Source organism: Neoarius graeffei, chromosome 15 (assembly GCF_027579695.1).
Source record: "Neoarius graeffei isolate fNeoGra1 chromosome 15, fNeoGra1.pri, whole genome shotgun sequence".
Taxonomy (NCBI): Eukaryota; Metazoa; Chordata; class Actinopteri; order Siluriformes; family Ariidae; genus Neoarius; species Neoarius graeffei.
Genome location: NC_083583.1, coordinates 31,147,911 through 31,167,873, shown reverse-complemented (window position 1 = coordinate 31,167,873; position 19,963 = coordinate 31,147,911). Strand labels below are relative to the sequence as shown.

The 19,963-nt window shown below is 43.6% G+C and overlaps 1 protein-coding gene across 2 annotated transcripts in view; it reads right to left on the bottom strand.

Moving 5' to 3' along the window:
• The window catches only part of lmnl3 (lamin L3), a 28,307-nt gene extending 9,454 nt beyond the window's left edge, over positions 1 to 18,853 (bottom strand). For both annotated transcript variants that reach the window (XM_060941129.1, XM_060941128.1), the window contains exons 1-9: positions 18,141 to 18,853; positions 12,531 to 12,687; positions 9,191 to 9,316; positions 5,855 to 6,025; positions 3,539 to 3,664; positions 2,903 to 3,123; positions 2,233 to 2,452; positions 1,109 to 1,216; positions 581 to 700 (exon numbers count right to left, since the gene is read on the bottom strand). In XM_060941129.1, the coding sequence (XP_060797112.1) occupies positions 581 to 700; positions 1,109 to 1,216; positions 2,233 to 2,452; positions 2,903 to 3,123; positions 3,539 to 3,664; positions 5,855 to 6,025; positions 9,191 to 9,316; positions 12,531 to 12,687; positions 18,141 to 18,541 (1,650 nt within the window). In that variant the 5' untranslated portion in view covers positions 18,542 to 18,853. The remainder of the gene's footprint in view (positions 1 to 580; positions 701 to 1,108; positions 1,217 to 2,232; positions 2,453 to 2,902; positions 3,124 to 3,538; positions 3,665 to 5,854; positions 6,026 to 9,190; positions 9,317 to 12,530; positions 12,688 to 18,140) is intronic.
• Between the last annotated feature and the right edge of the window lie 1,110 nt (positions 18,854 to 19,963).

Below are 19,963 nucleotides of genomic sequence, written 5' to 3'. Positions count from 1 at the left end.
TGAGCAGGCTCCAGTATAGAGAAATCTCCCCTCATATAGAATAAGCAATTACAGCATGATAACTGGGGCGGCACGGTGGTGTAGTGGTTAGCGCTGTCACCTCACAGCAAGAAGGTCCTGGGTTCGAGCCCCGGGGCCGGCGAGGGCCTTTCTGTGTGGAGTTTGCATGTTCTCCCCGTGTCCGCGTGGGTTTCCTCCGGGTGCTCCGGTTTCCCCCACAGTCCAAAGACATGCAGGTTAGGTTAACTGGTGACTCTAAATTGAGCGTAGGTGTGAATGTGAGTGTGAATGGTTGTCTGTGTCTATGTGTCAGCCCTGTGATGACCTGGCGACTTGTCCAGGGTGTACCCCGCCTTTCGCCCGTAGTCAGCTGGGATAGGCTCCAGCTTGCCTGCGACCCTGTAGGACAGGATAAAGCGGCTAGAGATAATGAGATGAGAGTGATAACTGTACGACCAAACATATCCAACAGTACATCATTTCATTTGCTTAAACTCCACAGACCACTGTCAGAACAGTGTGAGGTTTTAGTTATTTGGTAAGGGCAACTGCTAAAGCATAGAACATACATAAGCCTTACTTCACTGTACGGATTGAGAAGAGCTACCCGGACATCGCTCACGGCTCCCCACGCCTTTGGGCTCCTCAGCATCAGATCAGTAGACGGCTTCTGCTCAACTCGAGCTCCTGCAGACCAGATCTGAGAAGAAAAAAAAAAAAAAATTGGATTTTTTCCCCCTCATTAATTTTTTTTTTCAGTGCGAGATGAAGCTATTTCACCAAAAGGTGGATTTCCCCCCCCAACCTTTACAAGGGGTGCCGATAATTGTGGCAGGCACTGTATATAGTTCACTTTCATTTACAGCAATTCACAAAACTGACATTGTGTGGCAGTATAGGAAAACCTGTTTCATGTTACTGTGGTTCATTTTCTCAAAACATCTAAAACAGCAAAAATGATTATTAAAGAAGGGGGGGGGGACCCCAGACCACTCGGCCAATAACATCCTCTAAAGAGCTCATCAGTCTTTTCATCTTATTTCTCTGGTCAACTCATCTTGACTCACTACTACCAACTAGCTTTACATTACACTGTGTATATTTTCACCGTCAGTGTTTGTCCAGCAGCCAGTATGTAGGATGAAGGGATCTTAAAGGTGATGTCAGGTCCACCTGGTTGACTCCTCCTCACTATCCAGCCTCCTAGCGACTGATCCTGAAACAGTACACATTAAAATGAGGCTCAAGTGAGGCTATTTATTCATTACATATCAGGAACCACTTTATCAGGGTTGCTGTGAATCCGTAATCTATCCCAAGAAGCACAAATGGGCACAAATCTGGGAACGCAACCTGCACGAGACACCAGTCTATTGCAGCACATCATGCACACAAATTCTCACTGAGGGGACAATTTCGGTTTCGGAGATGTGAAGGGAAACTGGAAAAACACAGAGGAAACCCACATGAACCCAGGGAGAACATGAGAAACTCCACACAGACAGTAACTGGACCCCAGTGTTGAACCAGGAACCCTGGAGCTGTGAGGTGGCAAAACTACCTGCTGCACCATTGTGCCACTCTAGAATTCTTCTCATCTCATCATCTCTAGCCGCTTTATCCTGTTCCACAGGGTCGCAGGCAAGCTGGAGCCTATCCCAGCTGACTACGGGCGAAAGGCGGGGTACACCCTGGACAAGTCGCCAGGTCATCACAGGGCTGACACATAGACACAAGACAACCATTCACACTCACATTCACACCTACGGTCAATTTAGAGTCACCAGTTAACCTAACCTGCATGTCTTTGGACTGTGGGGGAAACCGGAGCACCCGGAGGAAACCCACGCGGACACGGGGAGAACATGCAAACCCCACACAGAAAGGCCCTCGCCGGCCACGGGGCTCGAACCCGGACCTTCTTGCTGCGAGGCGACAGCGCTAACCACTACACCACCGTGCCGCCCCTATTCTGATTAATCAATTTTTAAATTTACTCTTAAAGACCAGAAATACTAAGAAAATTTCATGTTTACAAAACTGAAAGAAGCGTATGGTTATTACATAAATTGCCACAACAAGCTAATAAAAATAATTTTGGAAAAAAAAAAATTACGTCGTTTGAGATTTATCATAAACACAATCATTTAAAAAATAAAAGCTTAACACATTTGTATCAGATGCTAAATATAACAGTTTGTGAAGTTGAGTAACATTGTGAGAAGGTCTTACCATGTCAGAGTTATTCTTGAGCCTTATGAAGTTTCCGTCAAGGTCTACCTCATCGATGGAGACACAGCCACGAGTGGAGGAGTGCTGGGACACTTTGTAGCTCGGAGAGAGACCCGTCCCACCCTCGTGTTTCCTTTTCCTTCCCCAGCCTTTGCGTGTGGCGTGGACATGCGTGCGGGAGATGGGAGTGTGCTGAGAAGGACTTGGGGAAAGATTGAGTCTGGACAGAAAATTGACACGATTCATTTGAAAGAAATGGGGAAAAAAAATGACAAAAGAAGCTGACTAATGACTGGTGGGGGACAAAAAACACACAACCCAATACTATGCTCAACTAAGTAAGGAGAAATAACAGTCCATCATTACTTAGACATGAAGTGTCTTAATAAATATAAAGAAAAAACGCTGAATTAGAAGGCGTGTCCAAAGTTTTGACTGGTACTATATGCGCAGCAAAAACACAAATTGAAAGTACTGCATTAACAGGCATGAAACAAGATTTTTCCTCCCCGTAATTTTGACAATATTGTCTGTCCACCATGTCAAGGGACAACAGCATAAATAGGAAGCTTATGTGAGCTCTCACCCTAGAACTAGTGTGTTCTCGGACACATTAAACAAGCATCTCTTGGTTTGCAGATGTTACCAGCTAACCTGCTTCGTGTCTTACCGTTGCTCCTCTCCCTCCAGCATCTTGCGGTAGGCATTAATCTCCATGTCCAGCATGAGTTTGATGTCCAGCAGACTCTGGTACTCCTCGAGCTGCGCCTGCATCTGCTGCCTCATGTCAGCCATCTCCTGCTCCTTCTGGGAGAGCCGCTGTTGGCCGAGCTGCCTCTCACGGTCCAGAGCTCGCTCCAAGTCCTGCACTCGTGCCTCCAGCTCACGGTTCTCACACACAAAAACAATGTGCTCTTTTATCTCTCTACTCTTTAAATCATGCAGCTGGTATAGCAAATGATTGATTGAATCATATTAATTAAAGAATGTTAATTTCACAAAAAAAGTTTTTCAAATAAAAAAAAGAAAAAAAAAAAAGTCACCAAGATCAAAATTATTGAAATGTCAACCAGGTTATATGCTCATTTTACCCAATTTCTCTCACTTTGTTTCACAGGCATTACTTTATTACATATGCTTGAAATACACATTAACAGAAGAAATCTGTAGAACTGGTTAATGAAAGGAGGAAACTGGTCAGCAACTTTCTTTCAAACACAGTTGATGAACTTTACGTTGATCCATATGGCCAACAAAACCCAACCAGCTGGAGACACAATGATAATATTGGTCATCGGTGCCATACCCGACTCTGCAGGCTGTTTATCTGCTTGGACTGGGACTCCACTTTGATTCTGGTTCCTTCCAGCTCTTCTCTGGTAGAAGTGGCATAATCACTGTTCTTTAATGCCACCTGCTTGGCATTTTCCAACTGTAATGCACAATATTTAAAAAAAAAAAAAAAAAAAAAGTTAGCAGGCAAAACAAACCTCGTCCAGTAGCACTTGATGAATATGAAGGAAGATATCGCAAAAAAATGATTGACCTTTTTGGTGACCTTCCTTTTGACCTTGTGTGTGAACATACTTGGCCAATAAACACTGTTCTGATTCTCTGCTGCTCTCAGCCAATCGGAACACACCGTACGTACTGCGTGACTGTTACACCCTTGCATTCTTACAGCATGATGACATAGTGGCTACCACCTTTATATGAAACCGTAGCCACAAAAACCTTGACCAGATGACCCCTAAAATGTTAGAGGTTCAATATTTGAGACCAACGTCCATCTATCCTGAAAGTTTCATGAAGATTGGTCCAGCCGTTTTCCTGTGATATCAGTAACAAACAAAAAAACAAAAACAAACAAACCCCACCGAAAACAATACCTCACACCACGTACTCCGTAGCAGGCGAGGTAATGAATCAACACATCCCATATATACTACCAGTCAAAAGTTTGGACACACCTAATTCAATGGTTTTACTTTATTTTTATTAATTAAAAGACACTTCATGTCTTAAAGTAATCACGGATGTCGTTTCTCTTTACTTAGCTGAGCGGTTCTTGACATAATACGGATTACTACAGCTGTAGAATAGGGCTATTTATTGTCTCATCTCATTATCTGTAGCCGCTTTATCCTGTTCTACAGGGTCGCAGGCAAGCTGGAGCCTATCCCAGCTGACTATGGGCGAAAGGCGGGGTACACCCTGGACAAGTCGCCAGGTCATCACAGGGCTGACACAGAGACAGACAACCATTCACACTCACATTCACACCTACGCTCAATTTAGAGTCACCAGTTAACCTAACCTGCATGTCTTTGGACTGTGGGGGAAACCGGAGCACCCGGAGGAAACCCACGCAGACACGGGGAGAACATGCAAACTCCGCACAGAAAGGCCCTCGCCGGCCACGGGGCTCGAACCCGGACCTTCTTGCTGTGAGGTGACAGCGCTAACCACTACACCACCATGCCGCCTGCTATTTATTGTATTTTATTATTTACTATTTGGTCTCAAACGTATTAAGGCGGCAAGACATTGCACGAATTAACTTTTGATGAGGCACCTGTTAGTTGAAAAGCATTCCAGGTGACTACCTCATGAAGCTGGTTAAGATAATGCCAATACTGTGCAAAGTGTCAAGGTAAACACTGGCTACTTTGAAGAATCGAAAATATGAAACTTTTTTTTTTTTTTTTTTAAATACTTCTATTTACCACATAATTCCAGATGTTATTTCATAGTTTTGATGCCTTCAGTGTATTGTTCTAAAATGCAAAAAATGGTCAAAATACAGAAAAGCCTATGAAGGAGTAGGGGTGTACAAACTTGATTGCTACTGTACATATTTACCTTCTATGTTTGTATATAAATTGTATGCAATTTTCACAGCCAAAAATTACGCAACAGGTGGTTTACAGGATGCAGTTTATTCTGATGTTCTTGCTGTTCTGCGTAGTAAAGTGTGTACTGTATTTTTAATGAACAGTGCTACACTTTTTCTTCACTGACTTATTGTTAACTTGTCATATTATTTAGACACTGATCTTTTGGTGCCATTATATTTGATGTGCTTCATTTGTGTAGGCGAGAACGTAGCGATCACATTCGGCCGAGGATCAAAACAACTGCTCCGAGAGCTTCTAAACAACGTGGTCCCAGGCTAATTCCAAGCAAACCTTAGTGCAGTTTGATGGCAGTGAGAAAACACTTGAACCCGGAAAGGACCCAACTGCAGGAAGAAGTGCAGGAAGAAGTGAAATCAAACACAGTGGGGTGCAGCATTTTTAGGAAAGGTCTTAAACTGAGCCATGAGGTGTAAACTAGGCCATGATATGATATGCAGTGGATACGATACACAAAAGGTTTTAAATAAATTATTTATAAAAAGCATCCAATTTATTTCCTGCCAGCAGCCTGTACTCCGCACTCTGATTTCTTCATGCACTTGGCCAAAAAAAAAAAAAAAAAGTTACCGTTTTCCATCACCGTATTTCTGAGCAATGAGAAATTGTGTGCAAATATGCCGTTAATATATTACCTGGATCATATTTCCAAGTGTACATGCACTAATTAGGAGTTCCCAGTGAAGGAGAATGCCCTGGTTGCATACCTTAGCAGTGAAGGTGCGCTCCATGTCCTCTTTATACTGCTGAATCTGGGATTCATGCTCTTGTCGTAGCTGCTGCATGGCCTCTGCTAACTTGCTTTCAAACTCCTTCTGCCTTCCCGAGTCCACTTCCACCAGACGACTCTCGTACCGACTCCGCATCTCCCGCACTTCCTGCAGGCAATATTTATCATTTCAATTAAAACCATAAAACACCATACCGTTAATGGTTTGAGATCTTCGTGGCTTTGGCCGTTCTTTCAACCCAGTATTATGATGCCTTTTGTACAACGATGTGTTCTAGAGGAGTGTGGTGTGCACACACAGGGCTTTTGGTCCATTTGTAAAGAAAATATTTGTCATATGTTCATCTTCATCATGTACAACTTGGAGTATCAACAACTTGTTTTGCGGATATTTAACAAAATTATAAATGCAACTAAAAATGGATAAAAAGTACTGTTAGGAGGTTGAATTGATTGACAGATCAAAACCTTCAGTACAAAGTATAATTTAGGAACAGAGACCTCTGCTGACTAAGAGACTCTGCCTCATGGATCCGGGAGCAAACGGTCACAGACACAGCTGCTCAGAGATGTTTCTCAGTTTATTGGAGGACAAACATGAACATGTATAATATACACACTCAAGAGCATGTTGTAGCTATGTGATTGGATGATGTGATAAATAACTTGGCTTTGTCAATGTATGACCTTAGCATAACAGAAATGGGTGACGAAGCATTACAACCACTGGTTTAGACCACATTACTGTATGAAAGGAGAGAGAGAGATTAAGTACCATTACATCACTTGTCAGGATCAGAATCTTATGAAAAGATGAGACATTACTGGTCAACATAACCTTCATTACGCAGAGAGCAGAATGTGCAAGCAATGATAAATCTCAAGGATTTAACTAACCAAAACAAGTAGCAATCAGACCAGCCTGTTCCAGTTTCAAGCATGCCAAACATATATTTCTATCAAGTAAGCTGAGTCATTCGTTAATAATAAATAATAATAATACAGAGAAATAAGAGGGATAAAAATTGGGGGGCTGTATTGGTTTATTCCTTTATTCAGCACTCAAAAAAAAAAAAAAAAAAGTGCTCCGAGAGCACAATGTCCCCCACTGGCAACTATAGACCCTTTTCAGTCACGTGACCTTCGTAAACGCGACCGTCATTTTGGACATGTAGTGGACTTCGGCTCGAATCAGTTTGAATGCGAGGAAGGCGACAAACGAAAAACAAAAGAAAAAGGAGCGAGATGTAGAAAACACCTTCACTATCCAGCGACGTAGGGCATTTACAGGGCGAGCAGAGGGAGAGGTATTTGCAAAAATTGAGGTTAGCAGGCTTAGAGAACGACGTTTACCTGCTTCCACCAGGATTGTTCACTGACGTACGGAAGTACACCAAGCCCTCGTCTTTACCTGACTTCGGCCCACATGATCTGTATACCTATGTCATTAAAAACCCATCGCCATACACATACACGCCAACGTCCGAGGTTCCGGAGCGCGCTCCCACTTGCTCCAGGAGTGCTCCGGCCGAGGTTCCGGAGCGCGCTCCCGCTTGCTCCGGAGCAAGCCACTTAATTTGAGGGCAACCTCGGCTGGAGTGTGCTCCGGAACCTCGGCCGGAGCACTCCTGGAGCAAGCCGGCGCGCGCTGCTTAATTTGAGGGGAACCTCGGCCGGAGCACTCCGGGAGCAAGCCGGCGCGCGCTGCTTAATTTGAGGGAGAGCAAGCCGGAGCGCGCTCCGGAACCTCGGACGTCGGCTCCGGCAGCTATTTATACTGGATCCGGTGTAAATAGCTGCCGGATCATAATTACAGTAAACTAGTAAATACAGTAAAGGAAAAACTTGAGTGAAAGGTTTTAACAGTCATCCAAATGACTGAACATAAACATTGCTACAGTAACATACCAGCTACTTGTTGACATTAGCTAGTCAACAATAGCTACTACAGAAGAACAAAGAGGTTACAATGGGTTATTTTAACCTATTTGGTTACACACTCGCCGCCACAGAATGTTAACAGCAATGTAATGCCTTTTCTGGCTAATTTTATTCGTCTTACCTCCAACAAAGTGGTCACTACACAAGCGCTGGTATGCTGAGGGCTGCCAATCTGTTAATGGCCGCTATCCATCTTCTCCGTCGGGATCCGATAAAATGATAAACCTTGCCTTGTTTGTTGATGGTTACTACATCCAGGTGCACAACAATATAGTGGCATGATGGAAGTCTTGCTGAAAGTAAAAACTTTCTTTGCTGCCGTTCCTCAATGTTGGCTGTGGTAAACTACTGGTAGTACACGTCCAAAATGGCGGCCGCGTTTGTCGTGACGTCACGTGAAAAGGGTCCATATCTATGCTACAAGTGCTTAATACACCCTCATGAAATTGTCAAAAGTACAAGTTTGGTAATCAAGGGCCATAACTCCAGTAAAATGCAAATTAATTGAATGCAATATGCGCATTACCGACAAAGAATCCTGTCAAGTTTCATGAAATTCCTCCAAAAATTGCGAGAGGAGCTGATTTCCGAAGGTGAGCACCCTTCCCGGGACGGAAATCACCATGACATAATCCCCCTTCAGGCCTTTCGGCCAGCGAGGGATAATAAACACACGCCCCCCCCCCCCCCCCCCACACACACACACACACTTGTTTGAATATTTTGAGCACTAAAGCGATACATATAATGGCACCGTGTTCCACCCCTACTTAGTGCAGATAAGAATTCAAACTCCCCTGATACTGCATAATTATTAGCAGCTCAAATAATTCAAATGAATATTAATTTTAATAATTAAAATTTGATTGACAGTCTCAATTAGTCTCTTGTGGACATTTCACAGTTGGCACTCTAGTGTCTTGTGCGGCTCGTCTTCACACCTGTACTATTGAAACACAACCATGGTATTACTTGTGTAACAAAAAAGTACATTTTAAATTATTCACATTTGCGTAAAAGTTGACTTGATCATTGTATTCCCCATTAAAATGAGCAAACTTGCTATCTGACCAAGTAAAGCTACCTTTTACCTTTGAGGCTTATTTTCACCTTTTTTGGTGCGCCATATACTGTAACTGCTGTAACTAATTTGAGTAAAATAAAGTAAATGCTCATCACTGATGTCTAGATTGAACACTGCAATAGAACAGAAATAGTTGTGCGACACTAGTACTCTTTACTGACAAGTTAACCTCCTCATGATCTTTTATGCAGGTAATTTTGATTTATAAGTAGGAAGTCAGAGAAACACACACACACACACACACACACACACACACACACACACACACACACAAATAGGATTTCCCACCTGTTCACTGAGCTGCTTCTGAAACTCTATCTGCTCGTGGAGGGTCTGCATCTGGTTCTCTGCGTCGACTCGACGAAGCATCTCTGAATTCACCTGAGCTTTGGCGTTCTGCAAGGATTTATCCAGCTGCACAAGAAGTTGTATTTGCATTGAGTAAAGCTGAGCACACAAGAGAATACTTTCAATACTCAACATCTCAAGGAGTTCTTTTCCAGCCTAGTACCATGAGTAGGATATAGACAATACAGCCTACAATTTGAGAATCACACGTCGTTCATGTTCATTTCAGGAAACACCCAGGGGCCTGGAGCAACAGGGTCCTTTCAACACTATCCTTCCCTTTAGCTGAGGAACTCCTTAGCAATGTTGTAGTCGAGTCACTCAACCTTGAGTCGGAGTCCAGTCTCGAGTCCCCAGCATGGGCGCAGATAGAGGGTGGGATTGGTCCCACCCAGATTTAAATTCACCTTGTTCGGTCCCCCCACTTATAGGGAGGAAAAAACGTCTATGCTGTCTTTCTTTGCATAAGGCAAACCTCACGGAAAAATCAAAAGACTAATTACCATTCGGTTTATTGAGGTGCACAGCAGTACATACATAGTTGCAACAACTCACATAAAACAAAACAAAAGACTGATATTTGGTTGGTTGAGCTGCGCAGACTGCACAGGTTGCAAGCTCGAGCTTGGTTGCTATGGTTACCCACAACAAGTTTGACAGGCATATCGGGGACAGCTCCTAGTTCAGGACCCCAACACGGCATGATGAAGGGTGCCAAACCGAAAAGGCAGAAAATGATTGCATCGTTTTTTCAAAAAACAACGACTAAGTAAACTGTGCCTTACTTTATCATATCACCTTGCAACTTTTTGATAGTCTGTTCAAAGTAATGTCGTAGTGAAAGTAAAATCGTACGGAGTAGAGATGCCTTTCTGGTAGCCTCCTTCTTTTGGTGGTAGCCTGTAGATACAGTGCTCATAAGGCAGTTTTAATGTTTAATCTAGCGTTCCCTGCCATAATTTCAGCGAGTGTATTGTTTCATAAGGAAACTTTGCGAAGAGTTGTTGACTGACTGCCGCTCACGCAACACACAGGCATAGTTAGAAAGTCAACACATGTTGACAACACATGTTGGGGGTGGGGTTGGTTTGCTGGCAGCTTTGTCCCCCCCCCAGTTCAAAAAACGCATCTGCGCCCCTGGTCCCCAGTGTTCAAGTCCGAGTCATTAAAATAAATAAATAAATTTCATGTCGAGTCCGAGAACAAGATTGCAACCGCACCATTTGACGGTGGCTGTTTTAGCGCCATTAACATTAGTTTGTTCCTGAACATGATGTATGAACAGGTGAATGTGCTTCTCTTTGTCAGGGAGTGTGAAGTATTCTGTCAGAGATGGTTAGGAGATGGATGCAAGTGCAGAAGGTGTGTTTAATACAAGTAAACAATCCAGAACGGCAGGCAAAATCGTAAAACAGCGAAACAGGGAATAGGTTGAGCAGGACACAAAGAGGCTATCGTAGACTTGGCAGAATCAAAGACGAGAAACAGGAAATCAGGAAGCCAAACAAGGAAATAAGGCTCGGTAATGCATCAACAATGCAACTCAATACTTTGCAAAGCAAGTGTGTTTTCAGTTTTTATACAGGCATGCTGATTGCGCCTTAATCCTGTGCAGGTGCGAGTCGTTTATGGCGCGCGCGTCCCCGCTTGGCACGCACGCTGTCCAGAGTGCACCTGAGAGTCTGATGCACGCGTCAAGGCGCGCAGGTGTGATACTCTTGCATTAAATTAGTACAAAAATTAATGTAGATATGTCTTATGCCAAATTATGGCATGTTACAAAAAAAAGTAAAGGAAAAATCTGAGTCCTCATTTCCAATTTACAAGTCCGAATGCAGTTCATGTCCAAGTCATCAGTGCTCAAGTCCAAGTCAAATCATGAGTCCTTAAAATTAGGGCAAAAGTCGGACTCAAGTACTACAAGCCTGCTCCTTAGTAAAATATTCCTCCCAGCAGGTTTGTAAATATATTTCAAGGAGAAACCTTTAGTGATGCATATAAAATCTCAGTAATATTCATCAATTCATAATGACAAGTTGATGCATGACCCATTTTCTAAGGCCAAGACACAGGATGACAGATATAGGATCTGGATTAAACACCTGTACACCTGCTCATTCGTGTCACTGTCCAACCAGCTGATCATGTAGCAGCAGTGCAGTGCATAAATTCATGCACAATACATTGAACCATGAGGCAGATGAGCGACAACAGCACAACATCGTCAGGTTCCACTGCTGTCAGCCAAGAACAGGAATGTAAGGCTAAAAGACCAAGCAAGGTGTTGTCTCAGGGGTTCAATACGTTGTGCATTCCAAGATGCTTTTCTGCTCACCATGGTTGTAAAGAGTGGTTATTCGAGTTACGCTTCCTGTCAGGTCTGTCTGGCCATCTGACCCCTCTCTTCAATAAGGCATTTCCACCTGCAGAACTGCCCATCACTGGATTTTTTTCTTTGCCCTATTCTCTGTATACTTAAATTTACATAAATTAACAAAAATGATGTCACTGCTTATCTAACATGCCAAGAACATGAGCACAAGTAAAGCTCATGTCTGCAAAGATCACTGCAGTATCTTTAAAGTGAGACGGCTTTTCGATTTCATAAAAATCAGTGAAATTTACTTCACTCTGAAATTTGGTCATTGTGATGTGCACTTATTTCTGTAACATCTAAAAAAAAAAAAAAAAAAAAACCCACACCCGGGCCATTCTGTGGCTGAGAAGTTATTTAATTTGAGGGGATTCCCTAGCAAATAAATATGCATGAACTCGCTCGCTTCACGCAGTCAAGCAGACAGAGGAAGTCCGTGTGCGCATGCGTTTTACAGCAGCTGGCATCCACAGTGTTGCATCACTGCCATCTACAGGTTTACGCCCTCCATTTTTCTCTCCTGTTTCAAAATTGTATCCCACAATGCCTTGCGCATACAAGGAAAACCCACCACGTGATGCATGACGCAGTATCTTGAATTGGGTCATAGTGAAGCAGGAAAGGGGGGGGATTTTTGGGCCACATGGCCCTAAATTCGTTAACTGTTCCATTAAAAAAAAAAAAAAAACACCCCACACCGCTAATAAAATTGGAAGTCTTTGATTTTAATTCAGTAGCTTTCGGTCCACTAAACAAAAATAATTGGGTGTCAGGGAAAATTATTTTCATGACCTACACTTGAAAAATCTGAAAGGCAGTCTGCCTTTAATTCACACAGTCTTCATGTTTATCTGGCAAAAACCAGCGTCTCCAATATTTAAATTAAACTAAAATGGTACAACTCACATTATCCACTTGCGTCGTGAGGTCTGCGACATCGTTTTCCAGTCTGCGGTTAGTTGCTAATAAATTAGCATAGTCTGCCTCTTTGGAGTTCAGGGCAGCTTCAAGATTCCTCCAGCGCTCCACTGCGCTGCTCAGCTCAGCCTCTTTCTTGTTATTCCTAGATTTAAAAATAAATAAATAAATAAATAAATAAATATTTTAAAAAAGTGTAAAGTCACACCAAAAGTTTGAGAATTGTCTTTAAAAAAAAAAGCATCAAAGCATGCAGTTTGATGTTTTAATAAAGTCTTCAACATGCTTCGCTGACTTCCACACCTCATGGTTTGGAAGTTTCACCTTTATACACCTGCAGCTTGAAGGGAGAAGTGGGTCATGGGGTAGAGCCTTTCCCCTCTACAAGCACACTACTTCAGCGATGAAAGAAGGTAGTGGAAGAATTGGATGCCATTTGGGATTAAGCCCAGAAGTACTTTGGGTTTTGTATACAGTAAGGGCTTCTCATAAACTAGTTATTCCGTTCAAGTACTTTATATCGCAGCATTTGCCACTTAATGATTCTGGTCATGAAGGAATGAGAGAAAAAGAAACACAAACTCAAACATAAGGGGTGACAGTCAACTTTCACTTTTAGCTCCAAAAAAAAAAAAAAGGCAAAAATGTTATTGTAACTGCAAGCACGAGCTTTTATTCTTACTCCCCATTCTTCTGTGACATTTAATGCCATACTAATGAGAAACCCAGGATAGAAGTAGTTCAAGCAGCATGCTGAACACAATTTCTGAACGCACTACGGTTATACAATGCAGTGAGTTTGGCAGAAAAGTCAGTGATCTACAAGATGACAAACACAATGGTGTTGATCGCAGTATTAGCATAACCCCGAAACAGGCATGGCCGAAAACAGAAGAGGTTTTTGAAAAATTCTAATGACTTTGGTTGGTTCCATTTCCCATAATATAAACAAATTAGTTGCCAGATTTAAACCACTGCAGTCCTGACCAGGCTGTTACTAAAGGAGGCCGTAAATGCATCACAAACATTGCACATTAATGAAGGTGGGTTCTCTTTGTCCCGCAAGCATCATATCTGACCGTTTGCCCGCACTGGCCTGAAACAAATGAAAAATCTCCCCCTCACGCAACATTTTTGTTGTGTTCCATGGAATTCATGTCCTGATGCACTCCTAATCACAACCAGATGGACTGTGGATAAAGAGTGTGCCTCCGAATTGTATCTATAAAAACATCATCTTTTCATTCTGAAAAAAAAAAAAAAAACCCATTCATATTTGGTCACATCCCTAGTAATGACAACGTGAGTGCCAATTCCCAGTGGTGCCATTCTCAACAATAAGCCTAGTCCAGGAAACCATTAACTCAAATAAAAAGAGAGACATGTTGAGAGAAGAGGAGGAAGGGAAAAAAAAAAAAAAAGTCAACACAATTTTGGATACCATGGAAGACTACATGCTTAATATGCAAATAACTTATGGTGGATTTATTTTCCCCTTGTCAGTTTTCCTACAATCTTTCTAACTGTTACAAATTTGCAAGGAAGACGATATTAAAATTAGTTACTTTTAAAAACAGTACATGACCAAAGGATTGTAGACACCTAACTAATACGTGCTTTTTGAGCATCACATTCCAGAGTTATTCCAGGATCGGACTACACAAATTCAGCCTGATTTTGTCATGGCCAACATATTTCCAGCATCAAGCTCGAATATGAACATCAGGAATGATGAACGACCCTTGCAGCATGACAAAGAACAGCGATGTGGCACCTGGGATGCCCAGGACAGGACAGTCTAGCACATCAGAATTTTTCGTATTTTCTTGCCAAGTTTAACAATTCCTCAGACATGTTCCTTGATGGCCATGACTGACAATTTCTTGACCCTCCTCTCCAACAACACCCAAGGACATGAATGACAACTGGTCAGGGGCCAACTTGTCACAGTGCCAGTCTCTTGACAAAGACACAGCAAGAATTTATGACACTATAGTTGCGTAATCTTGTCAGCCCTGCGATGACCTGGCAACTTGTCTAGGATGTACCCCGCCTCTCGCCCATAGTCAGCTGGGATAGGCTCCAGCTTGCCCGCGACCCTGTAGGACAGGATAAGCAGCTACAGACAATGGATGGATGTTTCTTGATGGCCATGACTGAATTTCTTGACCCTCCTCTCCAACAATGCACAAGGACATGAATGATGATTGGTCAGGGGCCAACTTGTCACGTTGCCAGTTTCTTGACCAAGACACAGCAAGAATTTATGGCACTATGACTGCATAATCTTGTCAGCCTTGTGACAATCTGGCGATTTGTCTAGGATGTACCCCGCCTCTCGCCCATAGTCAGCTGGGATAGGCTCCAGCTTGCCCGCAACCCTGCACAGGACAAGCAGTTACGGATGATGGATCACCTAATCTGAGAGTGATCATCATGAATTGGGGGGGGGGGGGGGGGGGGGGGGGGGACAAATAAACAAACAAAAAACCTTCGTGTACTCTGATCAACAGTAGCCCCCCCCCCCCCCCAATATTATAATGACCTTCACTCTTCAGGGATGGATTCATGTGCTCATTCAGGCACATTAGTAAATGTCAGGTGAAGAGGCCTGGAGCACAGATGACAATTGCATGGACCATCCTGGTGCCCTGTGTCTGGTTGGAGTCTCATCACATCGCTCCTGTGGAGGATGGCCCCATATGGACAGTTGAAAGTCACACTTGGAAGACGTTCTGGACACTTACAGTAATGCTTTTATGGCTGAGGACTACAGTTGACTTGCTAACTTTAGGACTGCAGTTGTCATGAACAGTTTTGCACTCAAGTTTCCATCAATGAGGAGTTATAACATCAATGAAACTGACATGTTACAACTGTTATGGTCATGTTGTCTGTTGTTGACCAGGTGGGGGTGGGTTCCCTTTTGAGTCTGGTTCCTCTTGGGGTTTCTTCCTCGTGTCGTCTGGGGGAGTTTTTCCTTGCCACCATCGCCACAGACTCTCATTGGGGATAGACTAGGGATAAAATTAGCTCGTGTTTTAAGTCATTCAAATTCTGTGAAGCTGCTTTGCGACAATGTTTATCAGGGGCATAGCTAGGATTTTTCAAAAAGGGGGGCGGGGGGTGTCACACACTGACTGGCAGCTTGAAGTGCATACTTGCAGGTTTGTAAATTTAAAAAAAAAAAAACATTAAATACATTTGAGAAAATAATGCAGTCTTTGGATCATTCTTTCATGTCATGTGAGCTGTTGAGATGTCGGACAATGATTAGGCCAAATCAGCTTTATCCGGCAGTGTATGGATAGCAGCTCAACATCTTACCCTAGTCAACCGATGCAGATCTTTCTATTCTTGTTGTCTTACTGCTCGTTGGCCAAAAAGATTATTTCATCTGGCAAATCAAAAAAGGCCTACATTGACAAAAAGAATGGTTGAGCTTATTGACCGTACTAATGTTTTGGGCTAATTCTATCAACCCAAACAGTGACTATAGCATAAGCAAACCACGCTCACTCACCGGCAACTGCCGCTTGGGCCGATGTTTCTTGGTCTGCTGAAGGTGATGCAGCTTGTTTTGAGTCTATTTTATCATAAAGAATTGACTTGGTACTAGAATAGAACTATGAAAAAAATGTAACAAAAAAAATTACCATTACTAGTTTTAGGTAGCTTAGAAACCAGCTCTTCCATTATTGCTGTTTCTTCCACATTTTCTTGATGCTGTGTTCTAGAAACAGCAGACTAAAACTTACCTTCGAAGCCTCAAAATGCAACTTTGATGGAAAAAAAAAAAGTATAATAAATTGCTTACCTCTCTTCACATTGAAAGAAGGAGGAAAGTTTCGCTTGTTTTGACATGGCGAATTATTAACATGACGAAATACTCGTAATTCGCAACTAAAAAGACTGCAGCTACACTGGCAGCTTGACCATGCTTTCTAGTGCGATCGTGTTGTGCTTGCACAGAACTGGGTTTGCGGGCCCAAGCAAGGTTATAGAAACTAATGAGGCTGTATTAAAAAAAAAAAGTTAGAAAAATTACAGTGGGTGCTTTTCTAATATTCTTATGCAGCTATCGAAAAAAATGTGTGGTCCGACAAGGGGCGTGCGCGCGTGCATCTGTCTGTGTCTCACGGGTACACCAGGACCCCCCCCAGTTACGCCCATTTATTGTTAAAAGCGCTATACAAATAAACTTGACTTGGCATAGGTGTTCCTGAAGGTGTTGAGCTTTGTGCACAGGTGCATAGTCATGCTGGGACAGGTCTCAAAAAAATATATATATATAATAAATTGCTTACCTCTCTTAATGTCGAAAGACAGAGGAACGTTTCATTTGTTTTGACATGGTGAATTATTAACACAAGACGAAATACTCGTAATTCGCAACTCAAAAGACTGCAGCTACACTGGCAGCTTGACCATGCTTTCTAGTGCGATCGTGTTGCGCTTGCTCAGAACTGGGTTTTCGCACCCAAACAAGGTTATAGAAACCCTAATGAGGCTGAGGAGACAATATAGTTTAAAAAAAAAATTAGAAAAAATGACAATGGGTGCTTTTGTAATATTCTTATGCAGCTGGGGGGAGAGTATGGTCTGACAAGGAGGGGTGTCACGGGCACGCCAGGACCCACCCCAGCTATGCCCCTGTTTATTGTTAAAAGCACTATATAAATAAACTTGACTTGGCATGGGTGTTCCTGAAGGTGTTGAGCTTTGTGCACGGGTGCACTGTCATGCTGGGACAGGTTTGGGTTGAACAGTTCCAGTTAAGGGAAAGTGCACTACTACGATGGCATACAAAGACATTCTATAGAGTTATTCAACTTTGTGTGAGCAGTTTGGGGAAGACTCATGAACAAGTGGGGTGTTCATGTACTTTTGACCTGGTGTGTATACCTGGCCACTAGCTTGCCACAAAATGCAACTTTGTTGTTTAAAAAAAAAAAAAAAAAGTATAATAAATTGCTTACCTCTCAACGTTGAAAGACAGAGCAACATTTCGTTTGTTTTGACATGGCGAATTATTATCACAAGACGAAATACTCGTAATTCGCAACTCAAAAGACTGCAGCTACACTGGCAGCTTGACCATGCTTTCTAGTGCGATCGTGTTGCGCTTGCTCAGAACTGGGTTTTCGCACCCAAACAAGGTTATAGAAACCCTAATGAGGCTGATGAGACAATATAGTTAAAAAAATAAAATAAATTTAGAACAAATGACAATGGGTGCTTTTGTAATATTCTTGTGCAGCTATTGGGGGGGGATATGGTCTGACAAGGAGGGGTGTCACGGGCACACCAGGACCCCCCGGCTACACCCCTGTTTATTGTTAAAAGCGCTATACAAATAAACTTGACTTGGCATGGGTGTTCCTGAAGGTGTTGAGCTTTGTGCACGGGTGCATTGTCATGCTGGGACAGGTTTGGGTTGAACAGTCCCGGTTAAGGGAAAGCGCACTACTACGATGGCATACAAAGACATTCTATAGAGTTATTCAACTTTGTGTGAGCAGTTTGGGGAAGACTCATGAACAAGTGGGGTGTTCATGTACTTCTGACCAGGTGTACTGGTGTGTATAGAGTGCATACCTGGCCACTAGCTTGCGGTGGTCTTCACACAGCTGGCTGTACTCGATTTGAAGCCTGGCTCTCTCATTTGCGGTGTTATCGAGAGTTTTTCTGGCGTCGGCCAGCTCGGTTTCATACAGCAGGCGCACATTGTTGAGCTCGCGGCCCGCGGTCTCCTCTTTCTCCTGCAGGAGGAGCCGCAGCGAGGACTTCTCGTTCTCGAGCTGCCGCACGCGCTCAATGTAGTTGGCGAGTCGGTCATTGAGCTGCCGCAGGTCCTCCTTCTCCTGCAGGCGGCTCAGGCGGGTGGGACTCGCCGAGGACGGAGAGCCTCCCTGGGCCGCGGCGGTGCCGCTGGGCGCGCTGCGTCTCCCGGAGCGCTGAGCGCGGCCGCCTGAACTCTCAGGAGTCGATGTAATCATGGCTGCTTAAATTTCTCTAGCGTCAGGTTTTCTTCCACACACACACACACACACACCTGCTCCTTTCAGCTCGATTTCTTTCTAAAATAAACAGTTTTCTGCTAAAGATACATTCCCAAACCCCAACAGAAATCCTGAATCATTATTATCATTATTATTATTATTATTATTATTAACGCAGCGCAGATAAAACTAAACCACTAACCATCAGCTTAATTTCTACCTGTATGAATTCAATAAGCTCATGCTGTTGTTGTTTTTCCTCCACTATGTCTCTTTTATATCCCGAACAGCTGGTAAACCGGTGATGGCACCCAATGAGCACTGTGACGTCACATGACAAGAACGAAGGCACGTGGGCCTGCTGGGATCATTTAAAGGAAAGGCAGCAGCCTGAAAATAAAACTCATTCGGGATGTTGAAATCAAATCAACATACACGTGACTGGTCAAAGAGTTTGAAATGGGTATGCTGCTGCGATCTCAAACACTGGGCTAGCACTGTCGCTTCACAGCAAGAAGGTCCTGGGTTCGAGCCCAGTAGCCGATGAGGGCCTTTCTGTGTGGAGTTTGCGTGTTCTCTACACGTCTGTGTGGGTTTCATCCGGGTGCTCCGGTTTCCCCAACAGTCCAAAGACATGCAGGTTAGGTTAATTGGTGGCTCTAAATTGACCGTAGGTGTGAATGGTTGTTTGTGTCAGCGATGATCTGGTGAGGGTGTACCCCGTCTTTCACACATAGTCGCTGGGATAGGCTCTAGCTCGCCTGCAACCCTGTATAGGATAAGCAGCTACAGATAATGGATGGATGCTGCTGTGATCTCAAACACTGGGCTAGCACTGTCGCTTCACAGCAAGAAGGTCCTGGGTTCGAGCCCAGTAGCCGATGAGGGCCTTTCTGTGTGGAGTTTGCGTGTTCTCTACGCGTCCGTGTGGGTTTCATCCGGGTGCTCCGGTTTCCCCGACAGTCCAAAGACATGCAGGTTAGGTTAATTGGTGGCTCTAAATTGACCGTAGGTGTGAATGGTTGTTTGTGTCAGCGATGATCTGGCGAGGGTGTACCCCGCCTTTCACACATAGTCGCTGGGATAGGCTCTAGCTCGCCTGCAACCCTGTATAGGATAAGCAGCTACAGATAATGGATGGATGCTGCTGTGATCTCAAACACTGGGCTAGCACTGTCGCTTCACAGCAAGAAGGTCCTGGGTTCGAACCCAGTAGCCGATGAGGGCCTTTCTGTGTGGAGTTTGCGTGTTCTCTACGCGTCCGTCTGGGTTTCATCCGGGTGCTCCGGTTTCCCCGACAGTCCAAAGACATGCAGGTTAGGTTAATTGGTGGCTCTAAATTGACCGTAGGTGTGAATGGTTGTTTGTGTCAGCGATGATCTGGCGAGGGTGTACCCCGCCTTTCACACATAGTCGCTG